The sequence below is a fragment of the Phycodurus eques genome, chromosome 12 (genome assembly GCF_024500275.1).
Source record: "Phycodurus eques isolate BA_2022a chromosome 12, UOR_Pequ_1.1, whole genome shotgun sequence".
Lineage (NCBI taxonomy): Eukaryota > Metazoa > Chordata > Actinopteri > Syngnathiformes > Syngnathidae > Phycodurus > Phycodurus eques.
Window position 1 is genome coordinate 19,265,984 of NC_084536.1, and position 20,276 is coordinate 19,286,259.

General features: G+C 39.7%; 1 protein-coding gene across 2 annotated transcripts in view; it reads left to right on the forward strand.

Moving 5' to 3' along the window:
• Positions 1–20,276, forward strand: part of LOC133410320 (ephrin type-A receptor 6-like) — a 136,545-nt gene that overhangs the window by 112,507 nt on the left and 3,762 nt on the right. Inside the window, exons 6-15 of one of the 2 annotated variants that reach the window (XM_061691325.1) lie at positions 130–254; positions 699–861; positions 3,113–3,221; positions 5,776–5,843; positions 8,830–8,955; positions 9,629–9,814; positions 14,847–14,908; positions 16,167–16,376; positions 16,648–16,800; positions 19,825–20,018. In XM_061691325.1, the coding sequence (XP_061547309.1) occupies positions 130–254; positions 699–861; positions 3,113–3,221; positions 5,776–5,843; positions 8,830–8,955; positions 9,629–9,814; positions 14,847–14,908; positions 16,167–16,376; positions 16,648–16,800; positions 19,825–20,018 (1,396 nt within the window). The remainder of the gene's footprint in view (positions 1–129; positions 255–698; positions 862–3,112; positions 3,222–5,775; positions 5,844–8,829; positions 8,956–9,628; positions 9,815–14,846; positions 14,909–16,166; positions 16,377–16,647; positions 16,801–19,824; positions 20,019–20,276) is intronic. The other variant, XM_061691326.1, reaches the window with a different exon arrangement.

Consider the following 20,276-nt stretch of genomic DNA (forward strand, 5'->3'; position numbering starts at 1 on the left):
TATTTGTATGCCACAAAGTGCAGTTGAACATGTCATGTACAGTACAGTACATCCTTAATGTATATTCAGATTACTGTAATAAACTGAATTTGAGGGTACAGTACTTAGAAATGTCTTGTCTTGAACCAGGTCCATCACTGGTGGGGTCTCTAAAGAAGGACTGGGCCTCTCCCAACAGCATTGCGCTCTCCTGGCAGCAGCCCAAAGAAACAACGTTGCCCATCCTTGACTACGAGATCAAATACTATGAGAAGGTACTGTGTTGGTCCTCGTCCAGTAAAAAAATAAACACTCAGTAGCCAGGATGAGACAAATATTTTGGCTGGCTATTAAAGAAGTTTAGTTTTGTCCTGTTTTTTGGTCCGTCAAGAGACATTACAATTTTCAGTCATATGAAGAGGCTCGGATTTATTTTACCCTTTGTCGAGAAAGGAACCATATGCAGTATCTTAAGCAAGTATTAAAAAAACACCCTGCACATCTCATGCAGAAGGGGTTTTGAATTTCAATGAGCTCATTATGTTAACTGAAAAATTAAAATTTATTTTTTTTTTTTTTTACTACATCTTTTGATTCCTACTTCTGCTCGTAGGATATTAATAGCCATGGGGAAATACAGCACTTAAACATCGATGGGTAGACAGTCTGTTGTCAAAACCTTGATCAATTGAGGTTTTTTTACCTTCTTTTTAACATAGGAACATGAGCAGCTGAGTTACTCTTCAACAAGCACAAAGGATCCTAGTGTGATCATCACAGGCTTGAAACCAGCCACCTGGTACGTCTTCAGTGTCCGTACCCGCACACCATCTGGATACAGCTCCTATGCCACCAGATATGAATACAAAACTACTGGAGACTGTAAGTTATCATATTGTTACTGCGGTTAAAATAGTTCAATACAATTTTTTGTGAAAGTCTGTATTTGTTTGTGTGTAAAGACAATGCTCCTCACCTTGGTAGCATTCATCAAACCTGACACATCAGACGGTTTATTTAATAAATCCATCTAACGGATAATGTGCTCTTTGGGAAGTTGAGTTTCAACTTATAATGGAACAAATGTTGTTTTGGTCATTTTGGATCCCCAAATAAGTCCTTTAAAGACAGTTCTCAAAGTGTCACACCTTTTGTTGGCGCACAAAATGGTTTATTTCACAATATCCCGTCCCCTGTAGGCATTTTTTAAAGTAAGTTGAGCTTCCTGATTTGTGTTCATGCTTCTCCTGTGTGTGCACGTAGGTTTTTGCCATATTAGTTTCCCTTGGTCTTGTTACCTTGTGTGTCTCTCGAAATAAGCCCTTAACCTGTCCTTGTGCCGGCTAAGCTGTATTGGTGATTGGTTTGAGTGTATTTAGACACCAGGTAATGTTTTTGCTGGATTCGTGATATGTGTAGACATGTATGGTCTACTTTGTTGCTTATGGTTGAGTCCTTGTGCCTATTGTGGTGTGTTCAAGTTTTGCCTGCAGTGCTGGCCTCCTGCAATAGCGCAGTAGTAAATACAGGAGTAGTAAACGAGCAGCTGTTTTCGCAACACTAAAACCACCAATGATCTAAAGACTGTCATCGATTTGTATGATTACATTGTTAAGTTACTCATGAAAACTAAAAAGCTTGTAAATGTCAGTACAGGTGCTGTTCTGTTGACCAACAAATTGAATAGAGTGGGCAAAGTGTCTGACAATACAGCCTTGATGTTTAGTGTATTTGAAATCAATATTTGTGTGTGTCTTTTTGAGACGATGCAACAGCTTTATTGCAATTCTAATCATAAAATACAAAGGGTCCAGCTGCCCTTTTATGTGGGGTCAGGTATTGTTGAGGGGTGATTTGGCACAGTGGCGCTCTCACAGTGCTGCTCTCTCCCATCCAAAGCTGCAGCGCAGGGCCTTTATCTGTAGATCATACAGTGCTTGGCCAAGCCTTTGTACTGCCTGGCCTTTTATCTGAAAGTGAAAGCAGATTTGCCCCCTGTCACTCTCTCTGTCTCTGTCAGCCTGTCAGTCAGCAACTCATACTTTTGTTTTTCCATCAGTCTTTGTCACATCTACCTCTCTTTTTCAGTCTTATTTGTCTTTATCGCTCCGCTGTCATGCTGTTTCCTCATCCCGCACACTACATCCTTCATTCTGTCCTCACCTGAATGTCATTGTCTTCTCTCTCTCTCACACACACACACACACACACACACACACACACGCACATACACACCTCATTATCTGCATCAGTCCGGCACATCCTTATTGGTGTGAAGAATATGTGAAGCTGTGACAGTTGTCTGATGCAGGCACTTAAACTCCCTCTGAGTAGCCAGTAATGGTTGTAATAGGGTGGCCTGGCTGAGGGGTTAGAGTGGCTCTCAAGCAATGAAAAAAATTGCAGGTTTGACTCCAGGTTTACGCCGCACACCTGTCCAAGTTGCTCGTGATACTGTGTCATAATTGAATTCCCCCACTGTGAGGCTAATATGTGTTTTAGCAATAAATTGTTGTTTTTCTATCACATCAAATCACATTTTGACATCTTAAATATCTGTTTAACATGCACTCACACGGCTACTGTAAAAAAAAAATCACATGGACCTCTCTCAAGGGGCATGTGGCCAAGCACCCTGATCTGCAATTCATATTCATTAAGCATGAAATATGATCGAAATAAGTTGGGTAATACCAATCATCTTTCAATTATCTGGCCTATGTTAGCTGCGTGACAAGACACCGAAAATGGGGAAAATCATGAATATCAAATGGGTCCAATTTAACCAAATGATTATGGACTAAATCACAATCTAATGAATGAATAATATTAATTAAACAGAATCAGGCCTATGAATCATTCCAGCAATAAGGCTGATGGAGGGCTTTTTGCATCACAAAGAACTGATCAAACATCTCTATATCTCTCTATGAAGAAAGGACATGGTCTACTTTTGGTCCTCATTTTCAAGTATGTATTTTTGATGATGTATTTTTTCTCTTTCCTCCCCTGTCATCCTACCCAACATCCAATTTTCTCTATTCACCTGCATCTTTATTTTACCTGTCTTGTATATTTCTTACTTTGCTGCACCGTCCTTATTTCTTGCTAACCTAAAATACGTCACCTCTAGCATCAAACCTGGCCTCTGACCAAGGTCAGGTTTTGGTCATCGTTACTGCTGCAGTGGGTGGCTTTACCCTCCTCGTCATCCTCACCCTCTTCCTCCTCATTACGGGAAGGTAAGATGACTTTACTGCCTCTGACTTCAATTTGTACAATACAACCTTTTTTTAAATGTACTAAGACTATACTAAATCCAAATAGTAACAAATCCTAGTTTCTGCATGAAAATGGTTTTATATTATCACGAGACATGGACTTTGGGAAATGCTGAAAAAAAATCCTGCAAGTTTGATCCCAACATTATAATGTTAGTCTTTGCTCTAGTTCAGAATCTAATATGAGTTTCATAACATGTATTTATATATGTTCAAATTTTTCTGCACAAGTCATAAATACACCTTAACACAACTTTTCTACATAACAATGTTTATATACCAACATTGAATTGTACTGGTTATGTTGTGGTTGATGACATACTTGGGTATGGTCGTCATGATCATGCTTGACTACTACTGTACATAGAACATGACTAGTGGATAGTGGAAGCTGCTAACACACGAGTCAAAGGTTAAACTAACACCTACAAATATTGTAGGACAGGAGCTGCTAACATCCAAATCCCTTTTGAACTCATGAATATGTTACTGCTTGAAAAAGACATTATCTGATATTTTTTATTAATATAACCTTTACTTGTAAGGTCATTGACATTTGGCTGCTTGTAGTTATTGACCTTTGTGGTTTTACAGCTATATATTTTTTGTGCGCTTTCACAATGATTTTAATGAACTCATCAAACCCTCCACATCACCATACTGTACGAAATAATAACCACTGTTGATTCTAGAGTCGTTTAGGCTGACTCACACTGTATTTACAAAGACTCTGTATCTTGTGTCTGAAGCTGGCCATTTTATTCATCACAAATTCCCACCTGTTAAAAGTGCAGGCTGTCTGACGTGCACTTTTCATTGTGGTGGTGAACGCTGACTCTGCCATTTTAACATGTGGCAGATGATTTGTTATTGACAAGAACAGTTTGCATAACCATGGTTGACTGCACAGTTTTTACTAGTGTCATATGCAAAGAGCTTTACCTCGTAGCTGGAGCTTCTTTCTAGATTCACGGTATTCTCTGGTTGGTCACTGCAAAAGGGGAAATCAGTCCATCACTTCACACAAAATATATTTTTGTGTTGAAGATAATGAGGATGAGGGATTTCCTGCAGGTCAGGTTTTTCATGCTTTGCTGGGTAGTAGGGGTAGTAAGTTATTTGCTCCTCATTACACACGCACATACTGAGCAACAAACCACTTGTTCACAATATGCAGTCCTCTTGCCCTGTGTAGGAGGGACATTCGGTCTTTTTTTAATGTACTTGAGTAGCTTGAGAATATTGAGAGCTTTCATGGGGCTCTTGTTGATGGGACGTTTTGCAAGGGAGGATGTAAGAGGAACTGACATGTGAGGAGGTGGACATTGCTGTTCTAAAAGCTTCCTGTAATTTGAGTTTGTTGCTGTTAAAATGTGCATGATACATAAGAACGATAACAAGCTGAAGCCTTTGTGTACACTCTGTCCTTGAATTGATGCCACAGCTTCTTTTTCCTCTTGTATTCTTCCATTCTTGGGTGACCTCTGCTATGATGATGTGACTGTTGGGAATGTTGAGGCTAGAGAGGAGTGGGTTGACTGTTATATTTTGATTAGCACTCTGGGCAAAGTGCTTTAATTGAAGTTCCTGTTTTTTAGTGCTTATGCAAATGTGAGTGTGTCCTGCAAAAATCTCTTCTCATAACAAGTATTCATGTCAGTGTCTGCGTGTGTGGCCTGGACATGAAAGGCAGTCATCGAGAGAGCGGACCAGGCGGATAAAGGGGATCAGAGGAAAGGACTGGAAACCACTGATAACAGTGCATGCCGCCATTTCTTTAATGAACAACTTGACCCCATCAACAGAGGTCAACAATGGTTTTCCAAATCCCCTTCTTCTTCTTCCTGTCTGTGTTACCTACCATGTTATCTGCGCTGTCCATCAGTGTCCGGGACCCCACAGATTTAACTTTAACTCAGTCCAAGCACATGCTGGCAACCCATGGCTCAGAGCACCCTGACACCACCTCTAATCTGGCCACCCAGATTATGTAAAATCTTCACAGACACACTCACATGTAGGTCTGACACAGTCTCTCTTCACCTAGAATAGTCAAAGCAGTGCCTTGCACCCTTCACGTGATACACTTCACCACCCCAAAAGCTAAATATCAGCATGTGACGCAACAATTGCCTTGTACAGCCAGTTTGGTCTGCCAACCAGAGCACCAAATACATAAGATTTATGAACGAAACAAGTGTCATTGTTGGCTGATCTGATTTCCTTAAAGTGCTGGAAATGTCTGACGTTTTAGAAATGATGGCCATTGCAGACTATATCCACATTATGCTTACCACTGGAAAAACTGTATTATCACTCTATGCTTGCTTTTTGGAAGATATTTAACATTCACCCAGCCTTCTCCTCTACCACTTGTTAAATGTATTAATGCCATAGAATTCTCAATTGAGTTGCTCACTGTGAATTTAGCTTGCTATTTATCATCTTTAATCTTACACGGGTAGCAAAAAGCTTAATTGGATCCCTTGAATTTCATTCAATGTGTGTTTTGCAGGTGTCAGTGGTACATAAAGGCTAAGATGACCTCCGAGGATAAGAGGACCAATTATCAGAATGGACATGGTAAATGAATCAAGAAACCACATTTTTTGTAATGTTTGTAATATGAGAGTAAGCTGGCATGGATTTGTATGCGGTACGTTGGGGCAACACAGTGGATTAGTGGTTAGTATCCTCTCTGCCTCACAGTTCTGAGGTGTTTGGTTCAAACCTCGCTCTGGACTTTTTGAGTGGAGTTTGCATGTTTTCCTCGTACTTTAATGTGTTTTCTTTAGGTACCCCCGACTTCCTCGTACTTCCTCCCGCATTCTTAAAAACATGTATGTTCGGTTCGTCGAAGACTAAATTATGTATAGGTATGATTGTGAGTTTGAATGATTGAATGGCTGTTTGTCTATATGTGCCCTGCGATTGGCTGGCAACCAGTCCTCGGTGTATCCAGGTTGCTGCTCTAGACATGAGGCACAAATTAAAATGATGGCTGTGCGAGGCAAATTCTGTAATGAGGAAGGGACAACCGTGGGATAAAATTGAAAGGGGAGGACGGAAAGGACGACGATGATAAAGGTAAAGAAAGGAGTAGATAGCAAATGGAAAGGTTTTGAGATGGACTGAAGTTCTATTGATGTCAGAAACGCAATACACTCGGTGGCCATTTCATTAGTTACGCAGGCATAATGTCAAGTAAATTAAAGACAGAAAAATCAAAAACTGACTGTAAAACATAATCATGTGTTTACATTATATTAAATCAATATATTCATGAGTAGTCTGTGGTGAGAGCCGCACTTTATCAGTTGGAGTGTTTTGTTTTTTTCAATAATTTTCTCATTTGGCTAAATGAGAGGGGCACAACATTACAGTACCACTGAAATCAGTGCAGTTCTACCGTAATGCACACAATAACCACATATTCAACATAGTCGATACCCCTCTGATACAAACAGATCAATCAATCAATAAAAAGCGAAATTTTCCATTCCTGAAAAGGGGCACAAGCAGTAAAAAGTGATATGCCTCTACCAATACAGTATACTTTTATCTGTGACCAAAAAGCACAGCTTGAGATCTTACCAGGTAGTTTGGTACTCAGGCGGCTGCGCCAAGCCATGCCAATACGGTATATACAGTATATTTACATTGTTTTACCACAATACTTTACTGTAGTTATAATTTCATATATTCCTGTGTCTTAAAAAAAACTAAGCATTTAGAGTCTGTCTTTGTAATGGATGACTCAATGAACAGTGGTAACAGCCTTTCAAATAGCCACACTCATGTCTCGACTGTCTAACTACACTGGGGAACAATTTGAAAAAAAATTCTGTTGAGTTAGATTTTTATGCTGATTAAAATTAAAATTGGCATGCTGATTCCAAAATTGCAGTCATTTTTTTTCTAGCACGTCTATTTTTTTTCTCCACAACATAACCTTAGTAGGAATTAAGAGGATTTGTGCTCGCTTTTCTCTTAACCTTGTAACCATGGGCATACCGTTGTAAGGTCTATTTCATTTTATGCTGGTTTTTTGTTTTAGTTTTCAAAGCTTGTAACTCTTCCATCTTAGTGTTTTATTTACATAGGTGTATATTTCCTCTGTTCCACTTTGTTGTCACTTTGTTCAAAAACTTGACATGATAGAGAAAAACTGAGATCAGTTTTGGATTCTGCACCCAAAAATGTGTTAAAAACAACTGTCAGACCTAACTCAACAAATATTGTGTTCCCCTGTGCTATTGTTCTGCTGTGGATCACACCCCTATTCCCCCTGTCCATTCTGTCCCTCTGTCTAGCCCCTAAGACCCTTTTCTGTCCAGCTGCATTTTCAATAAACATCAGAATAATTAACAAAAATAATTAATAAATTAGGTGGCACGGTGGACGACCGGTTAGAGCGTCAGCCTCACAGTTCTGAGGACCCGGGTTCAATCCCCGGCCCCGCCTGTGTGGAGTTTGCATGTTCTCCCCGTGCCTGCGTGGGTTTTCTCCGGGCATTCCGGTTTCCTCCCACATCCCAAAAACATGCGTTAATTGGAGACTCTAAATTGCCCGTAGGTGTGACTGTGAGTGCGACTGGTTGTTTGTTTGTATGTGCCCTGCGATTGGCTGGCAACCAGTTCAGGGTGTACCCCGCCTCCTGCCCGATGACAGCTGGGATAGGCTCCAGCACGCCCGCGACCCTAGTGAGGAGAAGCGGCTCAGAAAATGGATGGATGTCCATTTCAGTTGTTTTTGGACACGTCACTTGGTATGCGGAGGGCCTCGTTTGTTCGTCAAGTTAGGGAAGTGGCGTAGCTGCCCACCAGGATCCAGCAGATGGCGCTGTGTTGGGAGGATAGCACGCTGCATGACAGTTAGCGCTAACATTCTGATGTGCATAATCGCCACCCGCAAGACTGGAGAGGAACAGAATATGTGACATATCGCTCATATTAAAAGTTTACTTAATGACGTGGCCAGTGATGGTACAAACCCTGAACCTTGTGAGTTCATTATCAGTGCTCAAAATGGAGTGTAGCTTTGTGAGAGGACAATCCTAAATCCAAAGGGTTTTACGGTTGTTGCTTCATGCATCAGAGACAACTGATAGCTATTGTTTTTTGGGGTTTTTTTGTGGTACTGTATCGATCACCCAAGGCAAAGTACAGTTTGTGTCTGGCTTCCCTCCTGCAGGCAGTGAGGCTCTGCTAATGATTTAGTGACTTGCTCAAGGACACTTGTGCAGCATGGATGCTTGCATTAAACAAGGCTTAAACAGGTTATTAAAGTTCAGTAATACAGTCAAGATGTTTCAAGATTTTATCAGATCATTTGGCAAGGATCTTCTCTGCTTTCCTGCAGAGATTTTCAATGAGATTACTTTTTTTTTCACTATGGCGTCATTTCTGTTTTTAATTAAAAGAGCTCAAGAGTTTAATTACATTTTTTTTTCTAAATGATCATCATCTCTGTTGAATTAATGTCACCCTTCAACTTGATCAACATATTAAAGAGCAGAACAAAAAAGCAGTCCACTTCTTCATACTACTTTGTCTTTCAAATTCTGCAGTTCCTTTCCCGGGGATTAAGACCTACGTGGACCCTGACACTTATGAAGACCCTGCGCAGGCCGTCGATGAGTTTACCAAGGAGATCGACCCATCTCGGATCCGCATTGAGAGGGTGATTGGAGCCGGTAGGCGTACACACACACTTTTGGTCTCCCTGCTTTATGTGAGCCTTCTTCTTGAATCGCATTTGCTTTGTGGGTGATCTGATGATGTTCCTAACACACATAGTTACCAAGAATCCCCCTTGTCTATGTACACCCTAAAGATGTAATCTATTACCATTCCTAATGTAATTTTGTGTACAAGTACACATTACATTAAACAATATGAAAAATAAGAACAATATTTACATAGAAAGCGAGATTAACAAGTAAGTCCCTTTTTTTGAAAGACTACTGTGAAGTGAGTGGCAGGTGAGTATGAACTCCAACACTGCCCCCAGGTGGAAATAAAAGGTAGCAGCTGGTGGCGTAATTGTGAGTTTGAGTCCTGAAGGCAGTGTTTCCCTTAATTGAGGCATGGCACACATTTTACATAAGAGAAATCTCACGTGAAACCACCCAGAAGTGGATAAACAGGTCAATTGCGTCAATTCATCCATCTAATGAAAAAGCATTTAATTGTTCTGCCTACCACTGTGCGCCACTGGCATCGATAATTTAACAAAGAAACATTATTTGTAGTAAATTAATGATAATTTTCAGACCTATTAAGTCAATTTGATCATTTCTCTGATGATCTCTCACGGCTCACTGGTTAGGAATCATGACCTTAAGTGTTAATCTTTTTCCGCTTTAGGTGAGTTTGGAGAGGTGTGCAGTGGTCGCCTGAGAACACCAGGGAAAAAGGAGATTGCAGTGGCAATAAAGACACTGAAAGGTGGCTATGTGGAGCGTCAGAGGCGGGACTTCCTGCGCGAGGCTTCTATCATGGGGCAGTTTGACCACCCCAACATCATCAGGCTGGAGGGTGTAGTCACAAAAAGTAAGAAAGCCTATCTTCTTGCATAGTGTCAAAAACACTGATGACTTAACCTCCCTACTTACAGGTCACATTCATGTTTTTTCATCTTTTGTGTTTAATAGATCAATTAAAAGTTGTTTAAAACAAATGCCATCGATTGTGTGGCACAATCCATTTTTTCTTTAAATCAATATAAAATATTAAACAGTTTAAATTGATCTTTTTACCCAACTTTGATCATAATTTCTTAACTTCCAGTACCTTAGACACTTGTTTTCCAGATTTTCACACGACTGTTGAATCATCAAAGCCTGTTGTGTGTTGTATGCAAGCCTGTTGTGTTAATGTAATGTGAACATGAAACATAGATTATCTATCCTCTGGTGCGCGTGTGGGTGTGTAGTGCCAAGTGTCATTTTTACAGAGGGGTAAGTTTTATGCATGCAAGGTGTGTGTGTGTGTGTGTGTGTGTGTGTGTGTGTGTGTGTGTGTGTGTAAGCATGGAATGTTGACTTGTTAAGGACCTCTGTTTTATGGGGCTCACCCATCGCAACATATGGTTGTTTTTACACAGGCTGTATAAACTGAGACTTCTCTCTGAATATAAATCAGCCCCTCACTAAGACCAAAAAAGACAACAACAATTTTGACATGACTGAGTTTGTCTCTATTCTGTTCTCTCTAGAGGTGCAACACTCAATCAATTAATCAGCGATTAATCGATTATCAAATTAATCAACAGCTATTTTGATTATCAATCGTTTAGAGACCTTGTTTAACTTAAAATTGGCCAAATCCTCGAAATTTGAGCCTCTCGACAGTAAATATTTTCCAATTTATGTAGTCCTCCATGAAAGCAGACTGATTATCTTTGTGTTTAATGAAAATAAGACATTTGCAAACATCTGCTTTTACTTTAGAAAGCAATGATTAACATGTTTGCCTATTTTCTGACATTTGACAGAACAAACCAGTAACTGAATCCTAATCAATTTATATGAGCACTATCAATTTGAAATATTTTTTTAATAAAGGGATGACAATTTAAAATGTTTTTTTATCCAACTCATTGATTTATTCTGAAAAGATCATCTACAGATTAATCAATTACCAAAATAATCATTAGTTGCAGCCCTGCTTCTCTTATACAATACTGAGATCCTTTCTTGTGACAAACATTTGTTTGTGAAATGCTGCTTATCCAAAGCTACTCATATCCTCCTATGGTGTTTTAGAGGAAAGAACTTGATTGAGTACCAAACAACTTACAGTCGGTGGGCTACACACACATACCTGGAAAACTACAGCACTTTTTACTGTTTTTTTATTGAAATTCGTCTTCCACCAGCCACTTTAGAAATGCGACAGACAACAAGAACCAAAACACTTTTAGGCCCTGATTTACCAATATCCCTAATAGCGCTAAATTGTGCTAAACAGACTGCTCATGTTCTTGGTAATAGGTGTAAAAGTGGTGGAGACCACCTTATTTAAGAGGGTTTTGCACCATAGATAGCTGATGGTTTTCACTGTGGAACATATGAATAATCACCGCAAGCGCAAAATGAAGTTTAAAGTGATGGAATTGGAACTGTTAGTAGGAGAGGCAAACAAATACATAGTTACAGAAAATAAATTGATTGCTATGATAATTTGGGGTAAGATAGCAACCTTAGAGAAGCCATGTTTTATTTGATTTAACTCGTCCCGAGTGCATCTGGATTAGATGTACAGCATTGTGCCCATTCTGCATAACATCGTGTTTAAAACACACCAGGAAAACTGTTCTAGGGAAGGTCATCACCAATTGTCACAGTGTGCTGAAATGACCCAGACATCAGGAAATGCAGACTTGAAATGAGTTTCTTCATAGGCAATATGGCAAGACTCTTTCTTGTGACTGGCCTCAAACCAGCCCTTAGATCATTCAGAAACTCCAAAATTGCACTGCTGAGTAGACAATAAATAGGTCGTGGTAAGTTTTGTTGAAATTTCTAAAATGTTTACATGAGCATCAAAGTTCTCCCTGTTGCGTCTCATTTTGCCTGCGCTATCCTGGTACTGTCACGGGTGTGTGTTCTGGTTGTTGTCTTCCCCCTGTCTCGTTCACACCTGCTCCTGAGAGCATCTTCCCCACCTGTGCCTCGTTTACCCTAATTACCCTATGCATTTAACTTCGTGTCTCGTTCTTTCTGGTTGCCAGTTTGTTGTACCTTGTTGTCACGTTCCAGCATTGCTTGTTTCCTTGTTGTTTAGACCCTGTTCTGATTATTGACCTTGCCTTTTTGCCTCACGTTTTTTGGATACTGTTGCCTTTTCGGATTGGCTGCCTGTGTACCGACCTCTGCCCTTTTATTAAACCTCTCTTTTTGAAACTGTCCATTTGAATTGGAGTCGTGCATTTTGGGTCCTGTCCTTTGTTCCGTTCGTGACAGGTAAAGCAGTACCTGTCATGACATTTCAGAAGCGCTATTTAAAGTTTTGTCTGGTTTTATAAATCCCATTGTGCGTGCTGAATAAATCTAGTTGCATATACTCCTCCCACAATCCACAAAATAAACTGTGCTGCAGTTTTGCACATTTGGGAGACGCAATCCTGGTTGCACCCTGCAAATACTAAACTCTAGAACTAGGGGGGGGAAATGATGAGGTATGATGAAGATATTCCCTAATATTTTAACATTTTGAAAGGAATTTATGATGATAATCATGGGGAATTTCATATATTTTGCATTGCAGGTCAGACTAGGAACCAGGTCACACACACACACATGCATGCATGTAAGAAAAGATGTCCAAAAAGTAAAAGGGATGTGCAAACAGTACTGCACATCTTGAGCAGGGGGCAGTAGGGGGTTTGGTGCCTTGCTCAACGATACCTCGTCAGTAAGTAATCAGGAAGCAGACTAGCACATTTCCTTCAACTATTTGCCTTTTTATCCACCGTGGGACTCAAATGGTGACCCTCTGGTTATATTTATAAAATGTGTGATTCATGTACTTACAGTGTAAGTGCTATTGGAGTTTCGGTATACCAATGGTTTTAGTCATCTGACATTGGAACTGGGGAAGAATTATATAGGTCAATAAAAATGTCTATTCCGCTCTGTACACACATACTGTACAGTACAGTCAGGCACAATTTGTGCTTGGCAGTATGATTCGTCTATCAAGGCCTTTCATCAAAGTGTCCCTTTCGCTGGCTGTTTGCCTATCTCACTCCTTCCTCAATCTTTGAGTCCCTCCATCTGTTGTTGTTCTTTGGAGACTAATTACGTCGGGTATTGTGCTGTGACTGACAGCCATACCTGCACTAAAATAACAGGTGACACGCTAGACTGTGGTAAACATTCTTTTTGCTCATTAACTGCACCGCAGAACCTTTATGGTCCAGAGCCTGCTAATTAGTTCTGCTGAGCCAAACATGGCAGATTCAAATGATGACACTTTAAAAAAAGAAAGATAATTCCTTGCTTTGTTCAAAATAAGTTGCTCTTCATTTATCTGCATGCTTGTAACAGGTCAGCCTGGGCTGCTGGGGACATGTCCCCTTGTTGGGATGGGGCCCCCTTTCCTTTTTGTCACAGCGACATTGCACAATTTAATGTGATGGCATGGGAGCTAAACTGCCATATGAACTATTATTTTGTTGCACATACTATATCACAGTTCCATTCGGGCTCAGGGGCGGCGCCAAGAATTTGAGACCCATGGTGGCTTTGCCACTAGTCACTTGAGAGAGACAAATTCAACAACACTAATTCAATGCTGCAAGAGGCCCTGTCAATCATGGGCCCTTGGAATAGTTTCTTACTTTCCCTTCCCCACCCTCACAGCACCACTGTCCTGGCTGTTGCGTTGACATTGACAGTATTGCCTCTTTTTCATTTACTTTAATTTTTTGCTTTGCTTTTGTAACCCTTTCCAGACTGATAGATGTCAATTACTTTATTTCTCTCTACTGTTCTGAAATTACTTTGGATTGTGTCATTTTCTTGCAGCTTTTTTAGATCTTTTGTCTGACTTGATGTTGTCGGGACAGATTCTGTTTAAGTGCTTTCTTGATTTAACAGGTCTGGAGGTAATCAGGCTTGGGTCTGATCATTGAATATTAACCAACAATTGTGATTACCCACAATTAATTCACAATGTAACAAGCGGGGGTAATTACTTTTTTCACACAGGCCCAGGTAACTTTGAATAGTTTTTTTTTTCCTTAATAAATGAAATCACCATTTTAAAAACAGAATTTTAAGTACACTTGGGTTTTATTTGTCTGATATTTACATTTGTTTGATGAGCTTAAACATTAAAGTGGGGAAACTCTGCAAAAATATAAGAATTTGAGAAGGGGGCAAATACATTTTCACGGCACTGTATGTGCATTTGTACTCTTTCACTTGTTGCATCTGAGGCCACCTGCATTCACTTCTGGTAAAGCATCATTGGGCAGAGGTGAAGAATGCTGTTTTGGTGACATGATTCTGTGCACTTTCAATTTTCTTTTAATGTCATTACTAAAGGCCGTGAGCTCAAACAAAGTAACTATTGTTGGCACCATTGTGGATGTATTCAGTCTTATACACATTCTGTCATTACACGTTGTGCTCTTTCATCACGAAATAAGAAACATGTTGCTTGTCAGTTTCCTCCATCCTGTCTTCTCCACTCAAATATATTGTTTTTCCACATTCTCCTATGAGAAAACACTGAACATTATGTAAGATCTTTTTTTTACCATAGACTTTTGTTTGTGCAGTGTCTCTTTCACTGTCACAAAAGATCCAAAGGGATCCTTGAAAGAACATTTGTAATCGTGAGAAATCTGATCATGTTTTCAACAGTTTAAATCAAACACAAACCAGTCCAATTGGCTGGGTGGACGGAATACCTTTGGTTGAAATAACTGACTTATAAATGTATCAGCCATTTTAAGAATGTACTGCAGGTTCGATATCCCTTCATCTTTGTGTGAATAGGTGGACTCTGACACATTTTGGGAACTTTGCATAACAAGTAAAGCTGGACGGTATTTTGTGCTTGTGCTTTGCAGGCAGGCCTGTGATGATTGTCGTGGAATATATGGAAAATGGATCATTGGACTCATTTTTGAGAGTAAGTGTTGCATTAAGAGAACTCACGTGGGGCTGTATGTGCTCGCCATATTGCCCTAACATATAAGTATGTAAAATATGTACCCTATTTTAGCTGTTTGAGACCCAAAACCAAGATTGAACATTTTTTATTTTTGTATTGTTTTCAACTGTTAGTAGGTTGATAGAATTGGGTAGAATTACATCAAAAGTGTACAACCTCTTTAGATGAAACCTTGTGTATAGTGGTGCATATGCCCGAGCAATAGTCAATTTAATATTAGTGCAAATGTAAATAAAAATATTTTACTTGCTTGTTCGCAATGTAATCGTTCCAATATTATATTCCTGTCCATTCCCTCTTAAAACCGGTCCCCAATGTTTTTTTGCGACACAGACAGTTTCACGTAAAGTAATATTTTGACCGACTGGCATAAAAACAAATAAAAACAAATGAAAAATACAACTCACTATTTAACACTGATTGTAGTTTTTTTAATTAATGGGAATCCTGTGCTTGTTTTTCTTCAACGAGCTGGTCCCATCCAGGGGTAGTGGGAGACAATTTTGGTCGCCGTCTTTGCAGAAATTCTTGCTTCGCAAAGATAGGATGTTGGAAATAGAATAAAATAATGTATTGCTTTTTTGACAATCTCTGGATGTTCTGCCTTGATTTTAGAATATTTTTTGATTTGGCATTGGATTAAAACAATTGAATTGTTTTTTTCTTTGTCTATGTACATTCTCAGTCACCTATTTCATTGTAATCCGCAAAGGTAAAATTTATGCAACTGGATGGTTCTTGTTTGTTGAATTTGATGTTAACAAAAACATTAAAAAATAACTTGGGCATTTATTCTTTTAGGCTAGCATGTTGCGATTGGCTGGCAACCAGTCCAGGGTTTACCCCGCCTCCTGCCCGATGATAGCTGGGAGAGGCTCCAGCACGCCCGCGACCCTAGTGAGGAGAAGCGGCTCAGAAAATGGATGGATGGATGGATGGATAGGCTAGCATGTAGATTTGCATCTTGGTAGATGTTTGTTCAGTGCCATTCTTGTTTGTCTCAGTATTGCGGCTCAGGCAGCTAAAATAGGGCACAATTTGGCAAATACTGTCATTTTACTCTCTGTGCAAATTATTACATTTTTTTGAGTGTTCCTTCCTCCTTCATGTTTGCCCCCAATCTCATACACCAACATCATCATTTCCTGTCTATACTGTCCATTTTTTTCCCACTTACTGACTGTTGACTTTGTGTGTGTCCTGCTCTCCCTGTCAGCAACACGATGGTCACTTCACTGTCATTCAGCTGGTTGGCATGCTGCGTGGCATCGCCTCAGGAATGATGTATCTGTCAGACATGGGCTATGTTCATCGAGATCTGGCAGCTCGAAACATCTTAGTCAACAGCAACCTGGTGTGTAAAGTGTCAGACTTCGGTCTGTCCCGAATCCTGGAGGACGATCCCGAGGCTGCGTACACGACAACGGTACACCTGAACCCTACGAAACTAGTCTTTCTGTTAAATTTCATGTGAGGAATTAAATATTTAATTATACAAATGAGACACATTTGGGGCTTTTGGCCCGTATTTTGCATAACGCTGATAGTTTATCCAGTAGTTCCTTATGTGAAAAAACAACATATGGTATTATTATGAAAGTGCACTGACAACTTCATTTTACAACTGTTGTTTTCACATACTATATGAGCCAGTGAATTCATTTGTGTGTGCATTCATTCATAATCTTATGTTTCAGCAGGGTGGGAAAATTCCGATCCGATGGACTGCTCCAGAGGCTATCTCATACCGAAAATTCTCCTCAGCCAGTGATGCGTGGAGTTACGGCATTGTCATGTGGGAAGTAATGTCCTATGGGGAGCGGCCATATTGGGAGATGTCTAATCAGGATGTGAGTACTGTTTGTGTGGAAAATACGTTGTTCTTTTAGATTAGCAAAAGAACGACAGAATTGCTGTATGAAAGATCAAACGCAATCCACTCTGGGACTCTGGTCGACGTTCAATTTTAACCATTTCCATTTTGGAAATAATGGAACTGAAAATCTGTTCAATTTTTGTTCTGATTTCAAATTGTACCCTTCCTGTGTGGAGTTTGCATATTTTGCAGTACTGCGGCTTCCTGTGTCACACTTCCTGTGTGTATTATTATTATTATTTTGATAGAAAACCTGTACTGAAATTTCCGTTTTTATTTACTTTAGCCAGGTTTACAGGCATTTATTTTGACCTCTGCTTGACATAAATTGGACAATGATGGATCCTAAATATTTGCTTTTTATGACTTTTGATTTCAAGTTAAATGTGTATAGTGTGTGTGTGGAGAAGAAAAGTTTCAAACACATATGCAGGGTCATATGATGAGGTGATATACATTTACAGAACATTATATAGTTTTTACAGCCGTAACAACGATGTGGCCAGCGATGCAAATAAATTTCACACCCCTGTTCCTAACTGTGCATAGGTGTGAATGTGAATAATTATTTGTCTAGACATTATTTAACCTGCAATTGGCTTGCGACTAGTCGACGGTGTACCATGCCTTTTACCCATAGTCAGCTTGGTTAGGCTCCAGCTCTCCTGGGATCCTAATTAGGACAAGTCGGACAGAAAAAGGATGGCTGGAAGTTAAAAGTATATGCTGACGCAGACCAATTTTCTCCAAATTTTGGTTGAATCCCATTAGCTCTGTCTCATTAAATACCATTGGCACAGATAGAGGAAGGAGGGGCAGAAATGGAACATGAGATATTCACCAAGCGTTGATCATGAACGGTCAGCTGAAGAGTCAGAGGTTCATTATACATTGGTCCAGTTGAGCAGAAGTTTAAAGCATTGGCTTCAGTGTGCCTGAGTGACCCGCTGATCCTGGAGCTGTGGTCAGGGATTGGAAGGGCCATGGAAGCATATCCATCCTTCTTTCAGATGAATGTGAAAGCTGCACACATAACCCCTTCAGTTTCTCTTTCATACACGTACATGCACCTACAGTACAGACATATACTATACATGCACACACCTCCTGGTCATTGGGTTCAGGGAGGATTTGTGTTGTTTGAGAATTGGGTCAGGCTTTTACTGGAACTCCTCTTATACGCTATAAATATAGTCTGAACCATCCATTGTATAGACACATACTACTGTGTATGTACAAATAGTATCAGCTTGGGTTTGTTATTGTTTCCTGACATGATTCCCATGGCTCTTTCCACAAAATATGGCTGTATGTACAGTAGACTCCAATAAGTCATTGGTTAAACACAGTAGCTACATTGTACTCACAAAATGTCAAGGATATTCCGTTTTTGGGTGACATTTCAGACCCTAAAATGCACCATAACCATTACAGGAAAAATGTATTCGACCTTTATTCACCTTTTGAATTGTCATGTCCATTTGTTCAATGTTTCAGTACATTGTTGCACAACTTGCTGTTCTCTAATAAGGAGCTGACAGGAAAAATCCACTAGAGGTGTTTGATCCATGAATCGACCAATAGATTTCCTGGTTCAAATAGAACTGGTATTTATACAGTGCAGTCATCTTCATCGTGCTGTTCAAATTTAGACATTATTATACCAACACAAGACCGAACAGTTGATCAAGGACCTTAGCGTGCCATCAGCAGGTTGCACCAGAGATGCAGAGAAACTGAGTCACAGAAAAACATAGAGCTGGGCGTCCTTGGAAAATGTTCATTTCATTCGAAGACCAAACAGCTGGTGGAAATTTTTTCGTTCAGCTCGTGGTTAGAGAACGGAATGTTGTTGAAAGTTCTCAACAACAGATTGATGGTTCTTTGGAATGGGCGTTTATTGCGTGAACATATCTTCATCTTTGCACAGCTTGCTCACTATATTTTGGTAATTAACATAATGCACAAGTGAATCAGTAGTGTTACAAACAATACAAATATGACGCACAGAAGCAACAGAAAATAAATACATTATCCTTAGAAAGTTCCTTTTAAAGCCCATAAAGCTCAAGTGCATTTTAAGTTCATCCTGAAAACGTATCTCTTTTTGTGGTTAGTCTATGTACCCAGCTCATACCTACAGTTATTTTATATTTATTTTATTTTTTTTACTGCAACTTCCACTTGTCATTTTTAATAGAAACCAAAACAAAAAACAAGCCAGTCAAAAATGTCTACTATTTATTATGTATAATCAAAGTGGTACCTTGAGATGCAAGAGGCACACCTTTTGAGTTTTTTTTTTTAGGTATGAGCCAATTTTTTTTGGGGGGGGGGGGGGTTGACCTGTGAGCGCTGTATGGTGGCAATGAACTCAACTTAGCTCACTTCACAACAAGCAGCAATTTGACAGATAGTGGACAATTCATTTAAAAAAGAGACTTCAAGCTGTTTAATGCCACTCCCAGTTGAAGTTTACGGTCAAACTAAACATCAAACAAAGAGAATTACACGTGTCTTTAAAACAAACACATAATTGTGCCTTAAAGTCAGCTAGCTTAATGATAAATGCCATGGACAGGCTAACGAGTAGCATCGATAGTCATGGTGTTATAACACTTTTTTACGCATCGGATATTTGAACACAAATGGTGGACAATATTCACAGGTATTCTTTATCCTCTGCAAAAGAATGACTAATATTACTGCAGCTGAGGCCCTTACAGTACAGTATACTAAATCACCATTGTATTTTTTTTAAGGTTTAAAATAGTTGAAAGTGTCTTTTGTAAGGTTTTCTTCCAGCTGTGCAAGCCAATTCACATGAGTTATTCACTGGTCTATTAGTGCTTTTGGCTGGATAGTATAATGTATTTCGTCTTGTGGTAATATTTAACTTTAAACTCACGTAAATGTATCAGTGTATTGTCAATAGTGGACAGGTTTATCTAATTCAAGATACTTACCTGTATAATGTACAATCCTTGTCTCCGTCCAGGTGATTCTGTCTATCGAGGAGGGCTACCGGCTTCCTGCACCAATGGGTTGCCCTGTGGCACTCCACCAGCTGATGCTGCACTGCTGGCAGACAGAAAGAAGCCATCGGCCCAGATTTGCAGATGTGGTCTCCTTCTTTGATAAACTCATTCGCAACCCCAGCAGCTTATTGCCTCTGGTAGAGCACATTCAGAGGTAGGTACTCCCCGGTACAATGGCTTGATACTTGGGCGCGATCTTTCTAAATTATTGTTTGCACACTTGAACAAATGACTTACAGTTCGGGAACATTTGGTCACAAAAAAAGGGGACAAACAGTAACCTTGGAGTCGAATAATTAGCTCAATAAATTAGTTGAGATTTTCCCGTGAGGAATAGCGATGGACTTCTGCTATATGTGGATGGACCATGACCATACTACAATTCCAAGAATTATAAGAACAATATTTTCAG